Source organism: Lepisma saccharinum, chromosome 1 (genome assembly GCF_977018435.1).
Source record: "Lepisma saccharinum chromosome 1, izLepSacc3.1, whole genome shotgun sequence".
Lineage (NCBI taxonomy): Eukaryota > Metazoa > Arthropoda > Insecta > Zygentoma > Lepismatidae > Lepisma > Lepisma saccharinum.
The window spans coordinates 183,799,362-183,822,319 of NC_139229.1; the positions used below are offsets into that span (position 1 = coordinate 183,799,362).

The 22,958-nt window shown below is 37.1% G+C and overlaps 1 protein-coding gene across 1 annotated transcript; it reads right to left on the reverse strand.

Annotated features, from left to right (window-relative positions):
- Positions 1 to 925: 925 nt before the first annotated feature.
- LOC145990582 (uncharacterized) lies at positions 926 to 16,757 on the reverse strand. The gene is made up of 5 exons (XM_083126260.1): positions 16,639 to 16,757; positions 13,338 to 13,498; positions 4,894 to 5,010; positions 4,069 to 4,174; positions 926 to 1,007 (listed from the first exon to the last, which is right to left on the reverse strand). The coding sequence occupies exons 2-4, from the start codon at positions 13,488 to 13,490 to the stop codon at positions 4,076 to 4,078; spliced, it is 369 nt and encodes a 122-aa protein (XP_082982386.1). The 5' UTR covers positions 13,491 to 13,498; positions 16,639 to 16,757; the 3' UTR covers positions 926 to 1,007; positions 4,069 to 4,075.
- Between the last annotated feature and the right edge of the window lie 6,201 nt (positions 16,758 to 22,958).

The following is a 22,958-nucleotide window of genomic DNA, read 5'->3' on the forward strand; positions in this document are numbered from 1 at the left end:
TTGCCTCGTAGCCCGAGCCCAAACCTTAACAGCTGAGCCGCGGTGCGGAACCGCTCTAGTCCTCGTACTGCTTGAAAAATAAAGAGATGATGGAGAAACAGACAGCATAGGGAGTGGAACTGATGAAATATTTATACAATAAAAAATAAATAAATAAACTAATTTCCAAATGTACGTTGAAAGCAAACTTCATTATCAATTGTCTTCTACTTGGATATTCGAATAATCATTAAAATTTATACACACACATTTTGGTAGTAACAGCATGAAACTTTTATTTTATATTCTTCATCAGGTAAAATTTAGTACAATATTATCCAATACAATAACTAAAACAATGAATATAGTTTTTGATAAAATTTCAGATATATGATATAATACTTATTTACAAACATATGCACTTCACAATAATGGAGACCATGAAATGTAAGTAACAACTATGCTTCAAGGATGTACGTATATCCGAACTGCTTACTTTGTATATTCTTGCTAACATAATACGATAAGGTAATTGCCACTCATAAACTTACTCTTATAATACACAAAAATACAAAAACGCTAAAATGTATTAAGCTTATAGTAACAATACATACGATGACTTCATATTATATTTGCGTGATTCAAATGTAAGTAACAACTATACTTCAAGGATGAACATCCACATCCTGCTTACGTTATACTTTCTTGCCACTTCTTGTATAAAATGTAATGACATAATACGATGAGGTAACTCTTATAATACACAAAATGTCTATACCTTTTGCATGAACTATTATGAAATACTTTTATTTTAAAAGATTAAAAATTAAACATTTAAGAAAATTAACAAATAAAAAAGGAAAACTTAATGAAAATTGAATTATATTGGGCTTATACTAGTAGCAATACATACAAATGACATCATATTATATTTGTTTGGTTCATATGGCTTACTAGGTAAAACACATTAATGATTGAACTTAAATTCTTCCAACATTTAGCAGTAAATATTCTCAGTGGATTTTTCTCTGAAAAGAAATAATGGAAGACCTCTGAAAGGATGACAAACTAAACAGACATTTCAAAATTTCATGTGATCACTGATTTATTTTCCATGTGACTATCATTTATAAGTTGGCTTAATCGAAATTCTCCATTTTTATTCTTTCGATATATGATATCAATATCACATTGCAAAAACAGTTATTAATAGTTTCAATGTCATTTGCTGGGGAAAAAGATCGTATTACTTTGGCTTCGAAAATGGAAACGCAAATGTCAAAGTATTTACTTAGACAGCACTCACTATTTTGAAACGTGGAAAGGTAATCATTTTATGGTTAACGTGAAAGTTGGTGTGTGTTGACAGAATGTAGCTACTGCCACTTTAGCACTAACAACTAGGAAGCGATTTCAATGATAATGTGTCTGCATGCTTTTCACTAATAAATAACTGTGTTTTTTCAAAACATACACAAATACATCGTCGCTTCGGAACAACAAATTTTCATCTTTGCTGCTTTCAGATTACCAACATACGAAAAGGCATGTAATTCAAAAGGTTTTGAAGAAACCTCAGTTTTATAAATAAGGTTGGATGAAATTAGACAAAAAAAAGTTACCTTCCGCTGGGCTCGAACTCAGGTTGCGCGCATGCTAGTCCGACACGATAACCAACACTTGAAACAAACAACACGAAACTCTTTTGCAAGTAGTCGACTGACGTAAGTTTATTTTCAGATTGATAATTCCCAAGGTATAACATGCCTAGGCAGGTGTGTCTTGCATTTTCTGTACTTTTGTTATTTGAGTAGCTTTGGTCTCTCCCTAGGTTAATCACGGGAATAGTGAGGAATTAATTTTAGACGAAGATGATAAATATACCTAGGTACACCCTGGAACCTTCGATGCGAGATGTGTTTCTTGTTCTAACTATATCTGCGTGTTTTCGTTAGATTCATGGTATTTCGTGAGTAGATATGAAGAAAGTAAATAAATAAAACAAGTGGAGGAGGGGATTGGAGAATCGTAGCTACGGAACCATTGAGAAGGTATCCTTTGCCTAGATAGAGAATCTCTATATCCTCTTGTGATAGAGAACCTATTAGAAGAATGAAATGACAGATTAAAAATCAAATTTGATGTGTATCCTTTCGTCAAAATGACTAGAAAACAATATAATATACTTCCTCACTGCTAGAAAATAATAAAAAAATGCCCATGGTGGGGATCGAACCCAGGCCTCGCTGATGAAAGATCTGCACGCTAACCAACACTCTATCAGCAACACTACATTTTCTTTTATCCAGTCAGTCTGTTTCGTTCCTCAACACCTGAAAAAAGCAAATGCATCTTAATTTCTCTGATAATTGTTTCATTGTCTATTAACAGAAACCATCGTATGTCAAAAATAGACGCATTCTTTCTGTGAAATGGGCCATGTTTCGCACATCGTGCTTCTCCGTTTTGGACATTTACTTGGAAGTACAGCGCCTTGAATAACGTAGTGTGGAAAACGACCCAAGAAACTGGTTCCCCGAGACGATGACAAGTAGATGGCAGTGCGATCGACACAGCGGCTAATTTTGTTATGAAAGTAATGCGGCTTAGTTAGTTTTTGGAATATATTGTGTAGATTTGTTTCTCTAGAAAGGCGGTAAGTGAATTGATGGAAACAGTTATATTTGTGGAGTGATTTGCAGTCACGAAATGGTATTAATTTACACAGAAAAGTAACATAAATACGTTTTATGTGCAACGCAACACGAGCATCAACATATCGCATGTGAGGCTGGACGTCAAACGTTGGATTGTGTACACAAGTTTATTTTTGTATACTAATAAAATTGAAATAGTGTCATGAAGGGGAAAAAAATTTTCGTGGCGTACATATTATGAAGTCATTTACCCGAAATGCAGATATTCGAAAGAATTTAATTTCATATTCCATGGAGTTGAAATAGCCGATTACGATGTACCTTGTCATCTCTATCAACAAATTGCTTTACATTCGTGTCGATTGGTAAGTAGAACTTTGGTGTTAAGGACTGTGCATTTTTACTCGTGACTTGGCTGTAAAATGTCTACCTTGTACTTGATGAAAATAAACCGCAAATTAATTAAATTAATTAATAATAAAATAAATTAATTAATTAATTAAAATAAACGAGTATTGTCTGTGTGAATTTCCATAAAAATAATATTTGTGACAATGACAATATTAATGAACCTTTCAGGATAATGCATACACAATACTAATTCTCGCAGCAATTGTCATGTTACATGTTACAATCCATACCTATGTTTTCTTCCGTATTGTTAATAAAAAACTCAAGGACAGGTCATGATAGACGGTTCATAATATTCTTTAATATTTTCGCGACTACTGTACCAAATATCATAACAATTTTCTGATGTAAAGAAATGTTACAAAGAAAAGAATCAGACTGTGCAGCAAAAACCCCATTTACTTCCATTATAAGCAGTCGAGCGCTGTACCCCGGTGTCAACACCAGCGCCTCTAGCGGATTTCATTTTCGAGTGGAACCAGCGAGAGAGAGCAAAACCATGCCGTTTTCCACACTACGTTATTCTAGGCGCTGTACTTGGAAGTTAAAACTTAGCTTTGCGTGTGTGTTTTCACGTGCATGTGTGTGAGAAGAGTGGTGTGAAGGTGTGTTGGATGTTGTTCTAGGTATTATTTTCGTTCAAAGCATTAATATAATTGTAAAATATAGAACTTAGGGTAATTCAAGGAGTGAAAATATAAACCCAGTCCGTCAGGTTCGTTCCCAAACAACATTAAATAAAGGAACATAACGTGAACCGAGTATTATTCCATGTCGAGAACACGAGACATTACGTCCGACAATCTTCATCTCGTATTTCTCTTTGGCATCATGCTCAATTTACTAAGATGCATACCCGGGATTGGTATACAAGCAGCAGAATTGTAATGCAGGTTGGGTTGTCTACCCACAAGGCGCTTGGTGGTCCGACATCGAAGACTTGCTTCAGTGCTTCTTCAATAGGGTTGTTACAACCCAACAGTGTCCATGACTGTACTTAAGTAAATAAAATAAAACTTACCTTCATTCTATTCACTGGTTGGCTTCAATTTTGTATTCTTACAAGTCGTAAAAGTGAACTCGAGAATTTCTATATGGTCTTTCATTGGATGAACATATCGTTCAATCTGAAAAGGAAGGTACATGTAACTTTAGCTCAAATTCTTATATATAAATGTTCACAAGCTAAACTTACCATTAGGAAGAGAAAGGTAGCAAATGTAAATAAAAATATTCTACATGCAGTGTGTCACTGTGCAACACTAACCTTTCAAAGTTTATAGAGAACATGAAGGCGAGTAAGATTTTTCTCATTGAGGTCTTACTTTTACGCTACCCCCACATTCCAACAGTAGTTATATCTTGTGTATATCACAACTTGGCACAGAGTCGCAGTTGCTACTTTCATTAATTTTTCTTTTGGAAAACATTGTGATTTTAGATTTAACTCTGTATGATCAGTATATTGTTTACATTATAAGTATGTGTTTTATTTTTCTACTGTAATAGTATTTTTAAGAAAGTGCAAAGTGTTAATTGTAATATATATTTGACAAGGGTTTGTTGAAAAAGCGGCCCGCTAGGCCGACACACCCCCGCTCAATAAAAGCGATTCTATTCTATATTAAAGAAAGATAGTACCCTTTAGAATCAATATCATGTATTCCTGTACACCTTCATTTAACAATATATAGCTTGCCCACCTGGTCAAAATATTCTGGCCCAACTCCTGCCTTAATGAGCAAAACGTTACTAGAAAGAAGGCATAATTCGTAAGAGAAAGCAAAGGCATCAAAGAAAGATAAAAAAAGCAATTATTTTCAAAATTAAATAGATACTACATTACCTCACATTTATGTTCATCGAAGAAAGTATTCTTAAATTCCCTAATATCCACATTTAAAATTCTGCTGGTGTCAAGAATTATTTGAAAAACATCTCGGCAACGTATTTGTAGCTCTTCCTGAAACGCAACAAAAGTACATGTGTTTACATTTCAGTTCACACCAAAAGATAAAACTGAATTTGAGAGAATAACAGTGGAATGAAAATTGTCATATACACACACACAGAAGTAATGATTGTAGTTCAACTGACTCCAGCCCAAGAATGGTACATTTTAATAGTTATAATTTATTTGTTTCTATTTATTTATTATTAGTAAACCATTTTAAATTATAACCAAATTAAAAAAATAAATTAAATTATAAAAGTTTCTCTCTGAACAATCTGAATGTAAATATTAGACAAATATACATAAATTGAAAACAATGTTGTTTTTAGATTTAATTTTGTTACAGTTAAGGCTTTTATTTTGATTAATTTTGAAGCGTTGTTTATTTTATTACACAATTAGTGAAAAATGTTTACTAAACGAACAGAAGAGATTTGTATCCATTAAACCCTCCCCTTACGTATGGCAATGAATGAAGAGGCCAGGCAAGTTATCACATAAGCCGCGGACAAAACGTTTTCCCCTGATGATTGGTTTATTATAAAAAAATTAAACTACATTACGAATAACTTATAACTTGCTGAAAAAGCTACGTGTAAATTATGATTCAACCCGAGATTGAAGCCAGGTCTTCTTAGCATTCCATGCCCATGCCCTACAACTGAGCTACCAAGCCAATCTCTCCCCTCTCCGCAATTTCCAGAACTTATATCTCTGTATACGTTAAATGCCGATTTCAGGTATATTCCAACTTCTCTTTACTATTTGACACCCTTGGACATGTGAACAGTAATGGTGTCTCCCCACAGTCGAGATCTAGTTAAGCTGAAGCAATGAGAAGAGATGTTGCAGTGTACCTGGAATGAACATTATGAACGTATACAGAGAACCAAGTTGTCGAAATCGCGAGGAGGCCAGAAGTTGATTTAGTAACTCAGTGGTTGAGCATTGGCACAGAATGCCAATGCCAAGGTTCGATTTTAGCATTGTTTTTCTACCTCATTATATGGATGTTTCTGAGAGCTGAAACATAGGCACTGGGTCATAGCCTGTCTCCAACTGGAAGCTGCGAGCAGTCTACGGGACTGAAGCCACGTTGTCTCTTTTCTCTCCGTGAATTTCAAGTTCCGCTGCAAGCACAACTTTCGGCACAAATGACCAGTTACCCTTCTTCCTTCGAGATCTGGCCCACCCTCAAGCGAGGAAGAAGTTGCCTCCTGTGTTTTTTCTTTAAATGTGAGGATCTCAGATCAATTATGATGATGAGGTTCAAGGATGATTACAAAAAAGGACAAAAATAAACACCTACTAGACATTTACCATACTTGTAGAGAAAGTTAAGAGATCAGAAATTCCAATTGTAACAATGCAAGAACAAGACATAAAAAAAAACCAATGAAAAATTGTCTTCCTGAATATCTCCTATGCCTGAATGTAGGCCCACAAAAGAAAGAAAACTTCAGATTTGTGATAACTGATAAAGTTCACTGTACAAAACTGTGCTTCTCTGTCATGTATTATTTATGTTTTTGCTCACAGCAGTGCTAGATTTATAAACCACAAAACCTCGCGGTGAAGGGAAGAAGCAGTCGGTGATGAGCAAGCTGCAACAATTAACGCCGTCACTTGTAACAATACGGCCCCACGTTGGGCGCCACTTGCAACAAATAAGGCCGTCACCCCGTCGCCAGGCACACGACACACCGGCTCGGTCCCCTCGAAAAACCAAGACCGGGCCTCGATGCCTACAATTTCTCTTTCTGTTATATGCCTCGACTAAGCTCAGTACCTGCGGGTCATGAGAGTCCGCATCTCAGAGTTCGGGTAAGGGTCTGCTTTTGAATAATAATAATAATAATAAAAGAATAATGTATGCTTACTTATCTAAGAACTCTAAAGTAAGGTAACCATTCTTACGCTTAAATTTCCATCGTGATCGCACCCGCATCCTACTGACCAGTGAGGACACACATGCGAGTCACGAGCGAAATAAGCATAATCGAAACTGACATCATGTGGATCGATAAAGCCTCCGCCTCACTGACCAGTAACGGCAAGACACCTCATCAAACCAAAAGGATGCCAGTTAATTTGTACTCATCAACCAAATTTACTCTGAAGGAAATACCCATTAACGATTACAGAATTTATTTTCTTCTCAAAATTTCCAATAAGCATTCCAAAATCGACATGAGAGAAAGTTCTCTGTTTAAACCTTAATCAAAGTTTTTACAGTTCCCAACATAATTAAATTAAAAGAAAAATATACAAACTTCTGATCAAAAGAAAAAACTACGACAATGCCAAAATAAAATTTAGATCATAACGACTTCCATAATATAGTAAAAACTTTCTACTGAGTAAACATAACACCCAGAGAGCACTCTCTTATATTACATGTCCAAATCCCATCAAAGATCTAACATAGCTGTAACTTGGTTGCAATAAACGGGTGACAAATTATTCACTTTCTAATGGTCGACAAAATTACTTGTAACCAAGACAAAAGAAAAATTTGATTAACACCTATCCGTAAATTCCTATTCGTGCTTTTGTCATATTTTCACATGTATATTATGTTCTATAGAACTCATGAGGTAAACTACCATCTTCAGGGTCAACCTCTAAAAACATTCATAATTAAAATATATGGGGAGCCTTTCTCTACCCTTTATCAATGCCATATCTCGGCCACAAATTACAAATGTCCACGTGGAATTCCTTAACATAATAGGGGAATCTATGTCTACCCTTTTCAACGCCGTTGGCTACTCACATTACAAAAGCAAAACCATAGACTTTTACATAAATGATTTCTAGAAAAACTTATATTCGACCTGTCACCTATTATAGCTGTTTCAAAATTACATCTAATATAAACCTAAATAAGAGAACCTATAAACTTACCTTAACGTTCCGGATACTCAGACTTTAAAACCAGGGGCGGCGCCAGAAATTTTCGACTGGGTGGGCAGAAGCTGTATATTGATATATTAGGGTGGGCACGTATAAATGTAAGGCCATATAGGGTAAGACACATATATGCATGACATACATGCATATGTATCCCCTTCTCTCTTACACTCCCGATTTTCCTTCACTTCTTTTCCCTTTCTTTTTCATCTTTTCTGTTTTACTCCATAATGCCTTCTTATATCTTTCTTTCTCAGCTTGTTACCTCTTTCTCCCTTTCATTTTCTGTCGTTCCATTCTTCAAATGTTTCTCTTAACTGCCATGCACACACACATCACATGTATGTGTGTGTCTTCCCTCTTTCTTTTCTAATCTATTCTCGCATCTTGTTTCACATCTCTGTCTCCCATGGACAATTATTTCAAGGTAAGTGTTTGTGTGTGTGCAGCCATACATTCTAATCACATTCTTTCCTTCATGTCAATGTAGTGAAATAAATGTGAATTGGTTGCGTCACATTTTGTCCTTCAAGTGCAAAAATACAAGGCACGTACCTACTCCACTTTATATATTAGGCGACAGGGATAGAAATTGTAATGGTAGACAATGGTGAAGGATTAAATTACTTTTTCGTAATTTAAATGCATGTTCCTGATCATATTATTTTCATCATATGAGTTTTTGACTGAAACCTGGGGGTTAATTATCACTTTTCTTGGCTTACAAGGTTTTTACAACTGACAAATGTATCTGAATGTTTGCAGTAACGGCTATCGGGTGCCAAAACTTGGGGGCAAGGACAGTTTACTTTTTTGGTAGAAAAGTCTTAGCCTTAAGAGGCCATAGTGCGGGTGCAACAAGTGGGAATATGTGGCGGGGGGACTCCCCTCTCGCTCCTACAAATCGCCGCCACTGGATATTTGGATTAAAATTAATGTCTTATTGGGAATGTAAACACACACACACACACGGAAAAAAACAATTCTTTGTTCATTCTTCATAAAGTATCCCCAGGCTTATGAAAGGCTATTTTGACAAAATATCGCCCAAAAGTAATAATCAAGTAACATTGAAAAATCTGTTAGTTGTAATTCGTTTTCTGAAGAAAGTCTTCGTTACTCATGCGGGAGAAGTAACGCACGTATGGTTAGATGAACACATGCACTGAGGTAACAAATAATTTACATTTTGTAGAATGTGATTTTGGACACAATGAATTAATCGAATTTGATCCCCATGCCCGGTAATTCATCTCTTTATCACAGACGACTTGGGTTGTATGGCGTGACCTTTTCGAAAGCGCTCAAATGTCAACCTCTATCCTGAGCAGTTTACCCTGGAAACTTTAATCTTGCAGGCGAACGATTCTCCGGCGCCTGGAACCAAAGTCAAAATAATATTTTCAGTGTCTGCGTGTCTGCGTGTATTTGCCCCCCCCCCCTTGTCACTTTCACCTAATCACCATTGAACCTCATTGTCTCCATTAGCCAAAATAGCAGAAAAGTGACTTCACATAGAACACATCAGTCGAATCAGCAACAACTTACTCTTCCAAAAGTGGAGTTTCATAAGTTCATACCCCTTCGCAAGTTGAGGTGGTAGTTTCAATTCCACATTGTTTCATTCTTGGATCAAGGCAGCTAACTTCGTGAACAATAACGTTGTTTTCCGAAAGTATCAAATATATGTTTCTGGCAATACACCCTCTTAAATGAACGCATCTTTTATGGTGATAATATAACACGTTCCCTGCGAGTTCTTTCTGTATATTTTTTCTCCAATGGCATAATGTTGTCGCCTTATAATGAAGAGGTTCTGGTTTCTACTGCCCCCTCCCCTGGTGGAAGCACAATGCGCACTGGTTCGGACTCCACTTTAAACTGTAGGTTCAGTCTCTATTAGCCTATCTGATCATAAAAGTGGATTTAAAAACAAACAAACAAAATTTTCTAATGGATACTTCGTGACGCCTTTTTTCTTTACTTAATCTGCATCTACAGATTCTGTTGACCTTTTTGGCTGAACCTCTGATGCTTCAAAAGTTTAACCCATTCTCAGCGTGATTGATTAGTTCTCTGACGCCCTCAAAACAAAGCTTTCCTTCCAACACCTTCTTTTATTTCTACGTAAGTTAATCACAAAAAAAATGGCATGATTACATAACTGATAGGCAAAATTTATGTGTGGAACTAGGATTTCTAAGTAGAATTAGCCATCTATTATCAATTCAATAATTCTGTTGCTTTTTCCAAACCCACATAACTGTTACATCAAAATTAATATACCTCGGTATTGTAGTGGCTATTGTAATTGCTTCTTATTAGTATTTATTAATAGAACGCATACAAAGTTGTTATTTTCTATACCATGTACATATTTGAAAATGACAGGTATGTAAAATATAAATATAAAAATTGTAATGAAATAAAATAAGAGACGCGTCTGGAATTTCAATGTAGACCTAATTAAAAAGTCGCAATAATTTATTGTGTTGCTGGAGGAAGCAACGCAAAGGTTTTTAATTGTTTATTTAGAGATTTTTTAATGATACGCAGGCCGGGATTTATATAGTATGTGAAGAGCTGGAGCTTACAACACTAAGACCCACCCCAATCCCCTCCACAGTTTCAGTTATAACATTTCGCCAAGCTACATGAGGTGGTTAGTTATACGTTTTTCTACATTTTTCATCACATCCGAAGTACCTAATTTTTTCATTATGTGGTACTTTTCAAAGCAGTTTTTTTCCCCAGTGAAGGCGCGGAGTGGCAGCCCTCAAGCTCACCCTAAACCCTGATCTAATTTTGACCATACCCTGCATAATTTTGCGCCTCCTAAGTCCACTAGCTGCTTCTAATCATAGAAGTATTCAGTTGGTCACAATTTTCTTGTTTCAAGATCTCTAGTAATTCCTTTTGCTTTCTAATGACAAAGTTAAATCAGCTTTTTATGGGATGATGATATGTGAATATTTTTAATATATGTAGATAATTTTCATTAGTAAAATATACATGTAATGAACGCCAGAATACACTTATTTATTGCAACATTCACATATCTCTAAGTATATGTACTTAGTGAATTTGATTGGGTGGGCAATCGGGTGGGCACAGGAATTTTTGGGTGGGCATCCACCCCTGTCGCCGTCCCTGTTTAAAACGGACATGTAAACTATATAAGCTATGAGATTTAAAAGGCATCCTCTGACCAGAGGTATGCTCTCGGATTAAAGTAATAAAGAATCAAATTTATTTAATTGAACCTCCTGACCAGGAGAATTCCGAATGATTTAGAATAAAAATTAACTTGACGAGAAGGATGTATATCTTTGATGAGCCTAATACACACTCTCTCTCTTTTATTTAACTTGAATTTACATCGGAGCCACACTGACCAGTGACAACTCCAACAGAATTTAAAATTTATGAATGATATCAATTTTTAAATTATTTAGATTAAATATTTATATATGAATCAAATTATTTATATGCCCGCTAAATCCCCTTTAAGGATCATGCTCACCAGCACTAATCCTGAAAGGTGGCTTACGAAAAACCTCGGACATTGTGGAAGGGAGAGCTGACCAGCCACTCCCCACACAAAGTCCGTATCTCCCAGCCCTGGACCTCGACAAGCGATTTAACCACCTAAAGATTCCTGAATATACTGATTATTTTGCCAGCGAAACGGCTGGTATTTTTATACTCGCGGGATTGCGCAATTCTATTCCCTGAACAAAAGATTTGGACATATGGAAAGTTATTTTTAGCTTTAACAATTACCCCTTCCAAAAAGGCATATCAAGAAACACAATGCAGCAAAATTTACTTACAAAACCGCGCAGCGCCGACCGAAAAAGAACCCATTGTTGATAAGAAAGAAAAGAATGCAAGCTTCAACTTGCTTTGCGTTCTTTTTCGCTCGGCAGAAACTGCGTTACAATTTTAACAAGGAACAAAATATGCATACAAAAAGATTAGAACTCCTAAAGAATTTATACGACGGCTGTCAAAAATAAAAATGAAAGTCACGAAAATTTACCAAAATTTCTTGATCGTAACAAAGCCTCCAGGAGGGCTTGGCTATAGGGTTCGTACTCAAATATGTGTACGCAAAACAATAAACGTAGTAATTTATCCAGCACTGCAGAGCAAGGAAATAACCACTTAAGAATTTGTTATTCTTTTAGGTTGGCTATTATACAGTACGTTTTCGGTTAATAACTTTTATTTAACGCTCCGTTCTAAACATATTGAAACTACAATGGGATCCATGAGTAGCTATTACTGCCGGTCCTCGTGGCGGAGTGGTTAGCACATCGCGCTACGGTGCCACAGGGGTCGCGGATTCGAATCCCGGCATCGGCATGGATGTTTGTGAGTGTCCATTTATCAATTTCATCATGTCATCACTCATCACCATCTTTGCAAATTAGCCAAAACTGGCACAAAAAGCGAAGTAAAATAAAGCAAATCAATCAACCACGAGCATTGCCCTGCAAATTGCCCGTGACTATTTTCATTAATTTTTCTCTTACATCCTATGTGTTTTTAAGCGATGGATTTTTATGTACGCTGGTGCACAAGTTGTCAACAGTTTGTTTTCAGTTTGCTTTTAATTCTTGAAGCTCTTATTGGGCCAAATAAAGTGCACGAACATGCTGATGGAAAATTTGCACGGTAATACTCATGGATCCCACTGTACGTACATAGAGGTCAAGAGTTGAGGTGAAACGGGTGTTACTAGAAGTCCAGCACAGCGGGAACGAGCAACCCATGGACGGAACGAAATTACTGTTCAACATGGAGCCACACAAACATAAAAGTAATGAATTAATCAATGTTTAAATTACGTTTTTCATTATTGTAAGAGCCTTCGCCATTATTTTCTTTTCAGTAAGATTTTTTGCCCCCATATTACTTAACGAACTAAGTTAGCAAATGCGCTAATTTACCTTATACCTTAGGTATAAGTATCAAATAAATAAATTATTCATTGAATTGTTGTTTTAAGTCCACTTTATGCACAGTAAGGCTAATCGGGACTGGACTTACAAGTTTAAAGTGGGATCCGAACCACTATATACCTCCACCGGGTATCGAACTCGGGACCCCTTGATTACAAGGCGACGACGCTACCACTGCGCCATTGGGGAGGCCTATAAATTATTATAAAATTACAGTCTGCGTGTTCGAAATGAGACAGCGAACGCATTATGTTTGCATTTGTTATGTCGTCTATTTCATCAACATCTGTCGCACATGTCTCTTGTGAGTGTTTATATCGCATGACGCTCGATACTCGATGGAACAGTCTTGAATTTCAGTCCGAATTATAAATAGTGGACATTTATGATGATACCTTGCAGCACCCAACCGTTGATGAAATTGTTTTTCCACACTCTGTAAAAATGTTTACTCACCAACTTCTGATGCGAAGCATCCTTTGTAAACGAAAGCAAATAATCCAACATTCTAGATGCAGTGACTTTTGTCGTAGGATCATATCTGTGCTGCTGAAAATGCTTCACCCATGACTTGAGGCTATCAATATTAATGTTTGTCACTTCCTCCATTTCCAAATCTACAACAAAGAAGAACAATCATAAATCCAAAACCATTAAATTAAATTCCTCTATCACATCATTCAGTATTTTTCTGCCCAAGACAAAGAATGGCTAATTACACCGACAGGAGTACCATGTATCCCTTAAATGCGGATACCCCTGTATAACGATAAGCAGAATCAATGAGAGTATCACATCACATTTTCCATCAAGTACACTGATAAAGAGCTCTTGATAATAGCGCTACTTATTAAGGATTCCTTACGTTATTATAAGTAGTATTTGGAAATAAGTAACAAGCTACACCTCATGCAAATCATTATTTTTTAAAAAAGAGAAACTAAGTTTGAGCTGCTTAAACCAATTTGAAAGTGAGGATCTGATCTTGACAATTCACGAAGTTCCTTTTGAATGACCTTTTAATACAGTACCCTTCGGCACGTAAAAAAACGAATCAGAGGTACCATGAAGCAGCTCAGTTGTCTCTGACAGGCCCGTACCCATGGGGGCCATGCCCCCCACCCTCGAACTATGAAATATTTAATTGTAAACCTATGAAAAGTTATGAAAATAACATCGACAATTTTTCAAATTTGTAAAAATTTCTATTTTATCCTTGCATGTTGACGCCAGAAGTCTGCATTCTACAATATTGGGTAGTTTTAGTTTTATAGCCACTGATGTAAGGTTACCTGACGTCCTGATCTAGTTAGGTCAATCCATTCCTTTTAATCCCTATCCCGATTTTGTTGAACTGCAGTCGTGTTGCGAAAATGTCAATTTTTCTTCGTTAACTCACATTTACACATGTTCTTTATTTTATTAATCATCGCTAATACGTAACATTTAATTCACAAATATATATTATTTTCTAAATATAGAATTATCATGGCTGTTCAGTAATGCTCGTATAAGAAAACTGAATGTAAACAAAAATGCATGAAACTATACACCGTGTGATTATTATTAATAATAGAAAGCTACAATTAAATAAAATCTAATACATTAATATATATATATATATATTAATTCTTGCTTTCTATTATTAATAATAATCAATAAAATTTCACACTTATATTAGTCTTACATTCGTGTTTTGTCCTTAGTTTGTATGTGTTGCTACACGGTTCGTACCCAGGATTTTTGAGGGGGAGGGGTTATAACCGAAATGCTGTGAGGTTGATTGAATTAGGTTATTATGCGTTACTTTCCTGCCAAGTTTGTCTAATCGCGACGATATATAAACACATTTTCGGGTCTGGCTACTCCTTCAAAAAAATTCTGTGTACGGGCCTAGTCTCTGATATCTGTGCCTCGTGAAAAGAACGCCAACTTATTTTCAATTCAATTTCAATTTTATGATTTGCGAAATAATAACAACACTAACTGCCTAATAAAATGTAAAATATAAATTCCTACGAATGAATGGCAAGACGTTGAATAGCACTCTGCCCCCCTGAGGAAAAAAAATCTGCGGGCGCCTTTGTTGGTGATTGAAACGAACAACGTGTGTTGATGATGGAAAAGAACAATGTGACATTAGTTGACAAGTTCGATGGTAAATACAAAAACAGTTTGTGTGAAAGCCGTTCGACACCACATAAACTAGTCGCCTTCAAACGCACAAAAAAGTATAACGCATTAACGTTATTTAACAAGAAAACGCTCATACAAAATTATCGGCTTTCACAACAGTAACGTTTCCCGCTTTGCGATTTACTCTCAGATGCAATCATTGTTGTTTTAGTTACATACACGACCTATACGTTCCGGTCAGGCCCGTACCCAGGATTGATAATTAATTATCATTAATTAATTGATATATGTATAGTTATAAATATATAAACAGATTAATTTGCTACATTTATGAACTAGCAAAATAAATCCTTTAACAACTGGTTCAAAATGTCAAGAAATTAGAAGATAGGTGAAATGTTTTTAATAAGTGTTAGATATTATTTAATTATTGCTTTTTATTAAAAATCATAACTAAATTTCCATGCCTTTATTGTGTTGTTTCTATAATGGTGTAAATCTATTAATGGTCTCTCGAAAGGAAATATTTCCATTCCATACCAGAGTTGTAGCTAGAGATTTCAGCGCCCAGGACTAGAATAGATCCTTGCACCACCCCTACCTTGATGTAGCTGTCATACTTAGACATTGTAGAAGTTAGCATCATCTTCATTGAAGCAGTGTGTATTATTGTTCAAATCTGCAAACTCGATTGCAAATTAAAGATAACTAGGTGGAGGGACAAAAAAAAATTAGAAACTTTAAGACATTAGTTTCCTATTAAATTAACATGTAAGTACTATGTTTTATTCCCGACAAAAGGAGGTGAGAAATGGAGGAGAAATAACAGATCGATGTAATTTCTGTGTTCCAGGGACCTAGGGTGAAGACTCCCTTCGCAGCTACAGCTAGCTCCATTCCTTATTCGACCAAATTGATATAATTTTAAATTCTTATCTATGACTGTAGAAGTACGTTTTAACCCCATGCTGTTACCGGTGTTACAAGAAATGTAAGCAACATTCACACACAGTCAGACATCATTCTTTGTGTTTATGATATTATTTTTAGTAAATTATGTTTGAAATCAAAACTAATTGCTTATCTTTGTTGTTATAACACAAACTCTTACCCTCGGAACGCACCCAGAAATTTTAATTTATTCATTCATTCTTACCCTCGGAAAAATTTGAACAAGATCGCCATGGGAATTAGTCCCCTGAATGTGACAACCAACGCTATGGAATAATCCTTATAAATGAAGAACATGTCTGAATATGAATTAACCGAAAAAAAAAATATCATGAAGACTGCAGTTCGTAAAAAGTCAGAACAGGGAGTAAAAATGGTGAACCGTCCAGACCAAATTGGAACATTTAGTAGCTTCGCATAAATGGTTATAAAACTAAAATTACTAAATATAGTAGACTGCAGGCTTCTGGACCTCTCTCCAGAAACAACACATTCATTTATGAAAGAAGAAAATCGAAATTCTTGCGAAATCTTAAGATCGACCATGGTATTTTTGTAGGTTTTTATAGGTTTGCATTAACATTTTTCATGGCTCGAGGGGGGGGGGGGGTATGGCCCATTGCCCCCCCCCCCCTGGGTACGGGCCTGAATCTGGTGAAATTTACATTACCTTACTCAAGAAGAAGTATTCTGCTCTCTGGAACAACCTCTCTGGAAGCACGTCTCTCTGCCAACCGATCAAAACTCAACTGAGACATGACCTGGTGACGTAGTTCCGAAGGGTTCGCGGCAGTGATTATGATTCATTCTAACGAACGACATTCTCACAAAGTTTCTTCGGCAGAGTTGCTAAACTACTGAAAGCAAAAAGATCAGTAATTCGGTGCCGATTCATCAGATACAAACAATGGTGATGAATGACCCCCCTTTCTTTGTCGCCTGGTAGACTTAGAAACACACATTCACATCAACACGCTCCCTCCACTCTCAGTGAAGCAATATAATAAGCCTAAAATATTGATAACAGTTACGAAATGGTTATAATGGTTACGAAATAATAATAATAGAAGTAATACTCTTTGTACTAGGGCTATTTTTCGTCGCGCTCGAACCTCCCCAATGGCGTAGAGGTACCGTCGTCGCCTTGTAATCAAGGGATCCCAGGTTCGATAACCGGTTGAGGCACATAAGTTGTTCGGATCCCACTTTTAAACTTGTAGGTCCAGTCTCGATTAGCCTTACTGTGCATAAAGTGGACTTTACACACCAAACCAATGAATCAATATTTTCCGTCGCTTTGTGATGGTAAGGGTGAGTGGTGAATTCGAATTGGTGAGAGAGGCGCTGAAACAACTACTTAAGTAGGATTTGAACTTCGAAACATATGGCAGAACTAACGGCCTCGCAGGTACCGTGTCACGGGGCCGGAGTCTCCGATACCCTCCCAATACCAGAAAAGTGAAAAGATAAAAGAAATGCTTTCATCAAAAGTTTTCAGCATATTTAACTACATTGCCACTGATTTTGAATAGCTACTTTTATTTGCTTGTGTTACGTTTACGAAACGGCCATTTGTAAGTTTAGTGTTGTATGTACAGTCACGGACACTTCGTTGTGGGTGTAACAATTCCATTGACTCACAATGGAATCATTACAACCCGGAAGAGTCCCGTGACTGTACAACGTACAGAACATGAAATACCTGAAAAATCTAGAATAAAATTAAACAGGAGCAAAGCAGTCTTCGAATGACCTTATAATGAATTCACAAATAAAAGAAGGGAGGAGATAGTCGATGATTTTTAAGCGGAAAAATGTTTTTAAAGGTGTGACGGGCGGCAACCTTTTCCGCAGACACCAAACCTATTTTCAACAGGAACATGCAGTGTCATATTACGTTATGCAGACATATTGAGCGCAGAAAGTTTGGTATTGAAGTGAGACAGCTATTTGTGTAACAGAATCCATTGATCCTAATCTAAAAGGGAATTCGCAGTTACTTCCCTTCTCCCGCGGCAAGTCTTTACAAAGATCAACTGCTGTTTTCTATCGTCAGCATTGTTGTTAACAATTGTTTCACCTTGTGTTTCTTCAGGTGGCCTGTTTGTTGTTTTCGATAATAGCCTGCAGCTCAGTGAGATTTGCCTTTTCTTTAGCATTGCTGATAAAAAACTAATTTATTTTCCGAATGCTTGTTCTACCTCTTTTCCTCAACAAAAAATTCAGTTGCTTTCAATATACCATCAGGACGTGCTGGGGATTTGTATCTTGGTGGGTAGTTTTTTTGTTAATACCTAATGAATGTACCATTTCCAACGTTGTTTTCAACGACTGTTACGCGAAGGCCCAAAGTTCGTGAAGATGTGTTAATTTTGGCGTCCCGTTTAAAGTTTTTTAAAAATCACGACAGACTCAAAAAGGGGACTGTCCCGGTGTAACGGAGAATTTTGACTCCGTAGAAAAGTGACTGTACAGTCACTTTTCTACGGAGAAATATGACTGCCCTTTCCCGTTCCTCTCAATTAAGCAGGGGGTACACTTTTCCCGCAGAAAAGTGACTGCCCCTTAAATCCATCTCATATCAGGAGGGGCTACAATTTCCCCGTAGAAAAGTGACTGCCCCCTAAAATCCTTCTTATAAAAGGAGGGGGTACAATTTCCCCGTAGAAAAGTGACTGCCCCTTAAATCCATCTCATATTAGGAGGGGCTACAATTTCCCCGTAGAAAAGTGACTGCCCCCTTAAATCCTTCTTATAAAAGGAGTGGGGACAATTTCCCCGTAGAAAAGTGACTGCCCACTTAAATACTTCTTATATTAGGAGGGAGTACAATTTCCCCGTAGAAAAGTGACTGCCACTTAAATCTATCTTATATTAGGAGGGGGAACAATTTCCCTGTAGAAAAGTGATGCCTCCTTAAATCCTTCTTATATTAAGAGGGTAAGGTTTCCCCGTCGAAAAGTGACTGCCCCCTTAAATCCTTCTTATAAAAGGAGGGGTACAATTTCCCCGTAGAAAAGTGACTGCCTCCTTAAATTTTTCTTATAAAAGGAGGGGGTAAAATTTCCCCGTCGAAAAGTGACTGCCCCCTTAAATCCTTCTTATAAAAGGAGGGGTACAATTTCCCTGTAGAAAAGTGACTGCCCCCTTAAATCCTTCTTATATTAGGAGGGAGTAAAATTTCCCCGTAGAAAAGTGACTGCCCCTTAAATCCATCTTATATTAGGAGGGGGAACAATTTCCCTGTAGAAAAGTGACTGCCCCCTTAAACCCTTCTTATATTAGGAGGGTAAAATTTCCCCGTCGAAAAGTGACTGCCCACTTAAATCCTTCTTATGATAGTAGGGAGTACAATTTCCCCGTAGAAAAGTGACTGCCCAATTAAATCCTTCTTATATTAGGAAAGTGTATAAGTTCGCCGTAGAAAAGTGACTCCCCTTAAATCCTTCTTATATTAGGATGGGGAACAATTTCCCTGTAGAAAAGTGACTGCCCCCTTAAATCCTTCTTATATTAGGAGGGGGAACAATTTCCCTGTAGAAAAGTGACTGCCCCCTTTAATTCTTCTTATATTAGGAGAGTGTATAATTTCCCCGAAGAAAAGTGACTCCCCTTAAATCCTTCTTAAATTAGGAGGGAGTACAATTTCCCTGTACAAAAGTGACTGCCCACTTAAATCCTTCTTATATTAGGAGAGTGTATAAGTTCCCCGTAGAAAAGTGACTCCCCTTAAATACTTCTTATATTAGGAGGGGGAACAATTTCCCTGTAGAAAAGTGACTGCCCCCTTAAATCCTTCTTATAATAGGAGGGTAAGATTTCCCCGTCGGAAAGTGACTGCCCACTTAAATCCTACTTATATAAGGAGAGTGTATATGTTTCCCGTAGAAAAGTGACTCCCCTTAAATCCTTCTTATATGAGGATGGGGAACAATTTCCCTGTAGAAAAGTGACTGCCCCCTTAAATCCTTCTTATATTAGGATGGGGAACAATTTCCCTGTAGAAAAGTGACTGCCCCCTTTAATTCTTCTTCTATTAGGAGGGTAAGATTTCCCCGTCGAAAAGTGACTGCCCCCTTAAATCCTTCTTATATTAGGAGAGTGTATAATTTCCCCGTAGAAAAGTGACTCCCCTTAAATCCTTCTTATATTAGGAGGGAGTACAATTTCCCTGTACAAAAGTGACTGCCCACTTAAATCCTTCTTATATTAGGAAAGTGTATAAGTTCCCCGTAGAAAAGTGACTCCCCTTAAATTCTTCTTATATTAGGAGGGGGAACAATGTCCCTGTAGAAAAGTGACTGCCCCCTTAAATCCTTCTTATAATAGGAGGGTAAGATTTCCCCGTCGGAAAGTGACTGCCCACTTAAATCCTTCTTATGTTAGGAGGGAGTACAATTTCCCCGTAGAAAAGTGACTGCCCAATTAAATCCTTCTTATATTAGGAAAGTGTGTAAGTTCGCCGTAGAAAAGTGACTGCCCTTAAATCCTTCTTATATTAGGATGGCGAACAATTTCCCTGTAGAAAAGTGACTGCCCCCTTAAATCCTTCTTATATTAGGAGGGGGAACAATTTCCCTGTAGAAAAGTGACTGCCCCCTTTAATTCTTCTTATATTAGGAGAGTGTATAATTTCCCCGTAGAAAAGTGACTCCCCTTAAATCCTTCTTATATTAGGAGGGAGTACAATTTCCCTGTACAAAAGTGACTGCCCACTTAAATCCTTCTTATATTAGGAGAGTGTATAAGTTCCCCGTAGAAAAGTGACTCCCCTTAAATTCTTCTTATATTAGGAGGGTGAACAATTTCCCTGTAGAAAAGTGACTGCCCCCTTAAATCCTTCTTATAATAGGAGGGTAAGATTTCCCCGTCGGAAAGTGACTGCCCACTTAAATCCTACTTATATAAGGAGAGTGTATATGTTTCCCGTAGAAAAGTGACTCCCCTTAAATCCTTCTTATATTAGGAGGGGGAACATTTTCCCTGTAGAAAAGTGACTGCCCCATTAAATCCTTCTTATAATAGGAAGGTAAGATTTCCCCGTCGAAAAGTGACTGCCCCCTTAAATCCTTCTTATAATAGGAGGGTAAGATTTCCCCGTCGAAAAGTGACTGCCCACTTAAATCCTTCTTATATTAGGAGAGTGTATATGTTTCCCGTAGAAATTTGACTCCCCTTAAATCCTTCTTATATTAGGAGGGGGAACAATTTCCCTGTAGAAAAGTGACTGCCCCCTTAAATCCTTCTTATAATAGGAGGGTAAGATTTCCCCGTCGAAAAATGACTGCCCACTTAAATCCTTCTTATATTAGGAGAGTGTATAAGTTCCCCGTAGAAAAGTGACTCCCCTTAAATCCTTCTTATATTAGGAGGGGAGTACAATTTCCCTATAGAAAAGTGACTGACCCCTTAAATCCTTCTTTAATGTAGGGGAGGTAAGATTTCCCCGTAGAAAAGTGGCTACCCCCTTAAATCCTTCTTATATTAGGAGGGGGTACTATTTCCCTGTAGAAAAGTGACTGCCCCTTAAATCCATCTTATATTAGGAAGGGGAACAATTTCCCTGCAGAAAAGTGACTGCCCCCTTAAATCCTTCTTATATTAGGAGAGTGTATAAGTTCCCCGTAGAAAAGTGACTCCCCTTAAATCCTTCTTATATTAGGAGGGGGGTATAATTTCCCTGTGGAAAAGTGTCTGACCCCTTAAATCCTTCTTTAATGTATGGGGGGTAAGATTTCCCCGTAGAAAAGTGGCTACCCCCTTAAATCCTTCTTATATTAGGAGGGGGTACAATCTCCTCGTAGAAAATTGACTGCCCTTAAATTCTTCTATTAGGAGGGGGTACAATTTCACCGTAGAAAAGGGACTGCCCCCTTAAACCCTTCTTATATTTAGAAGGGGTAAGATTTCCCGGTAGAAAAAAAATATAAAGATGTGAATAACGGGGGATACTACAGCATAGGGGTATTCCTTATAAGAAAAGTCATTTGGGTGTCTGACTACCATGCCAGAGACCCGGGGTTCGATCCTCGGTGGGGGAGATACGAGATTTTTTTCCACCTGTTGAAGCAGCTCCAGCGCTCACCCAGCGTTGTATAAAGTGGATATCTGGAGGATATTCTGGAGGGGGGGGGGGGTAAAGGATGGCAGGGACGTGGTGCTGATCACATCACTCTCACCTTCGGCCATGATCAACCCCTATACGCCATCATGGCATCGCGCAAAGCACGGGAGACCACTTTTTTTTGTAATAAATATAAATATACGAAGACTTATATTATGTACCAGTAACATAAGTAAAAGACATGTTAGTCTTCACAAAATATGTTATTACAATTAATGATCGATTTGTGTAATTTGGTTGGAAGAAAATTTTCAGCAGAAAGTAACTGTAAAAGTAACTTAGTTACTTTTGAAGTACAGGTAACTGTAACTGAGTTACTTTTTAAAATGAGTAACTGTAACAGTTCCTTTTTTTAAGCAAGTAACTGTAACTAGTTACCTTTTTAAAAGTAACTTTCCAAACACTGGCACTCTGCCAATATTTTCTGGAACTCTCTCTCCTCTGCTTTGTTTCATCCTCTGCTCCTCTCATCTCTTCTTTGCTTTTCTGTAGACTCATTCATCACCAAGGAAATGAAATCAATTTTCTTTAAGTAGGAGATCTCTATTTCCTTCATAAAGTATCTCGACATTTGTGCTATCAAAACTGAATTATTTGTGTTTATAAATAAATAATGCTTTTGTATTCCTTTAGTTTATTTGACACACGACATATTGTGCATGCGACTACCCTGAAATTGAGCCCAACTCCATGTTCAATCCACCAACGCTTTTTGTAACTTGAATTGTCTAGTATAAATAATGTCCTAAGATTTTTGGTGAATGCTGTACACCAGATGCTGTACTAGTTTTAATGCGAAAATGTGTCTCACATTAAATTACTCTACCACCTCATACAAACGTTCTACTTCAATTATTATTCTTCAT

Excerpts from the sequence above, each read along its gene's own strand:
- LOC145990582 (XM_083126260.1), bottom strand. The coding sequence starts at position 13,490 with ATGGAGGAAGTGACAAACATTAATATTGATAGCCTCAAGTCATGGGTG. Across the intron at positions 5,011-13,337 it reads ATGCTTCGCATCAGAAGTTG|GAAGAGCTACAAATACGTTG; the intron begins GTGAGTAAACAT and ends GTTGCGTTTCAG. Across the intron at positions 4,175-4,893 it reads TCGATGAACATAAATGTGAG|ATTGAACGATATGTTCATCC; the intron begins GTAATGTAGTAT and ends CTTCCTTTTCAG.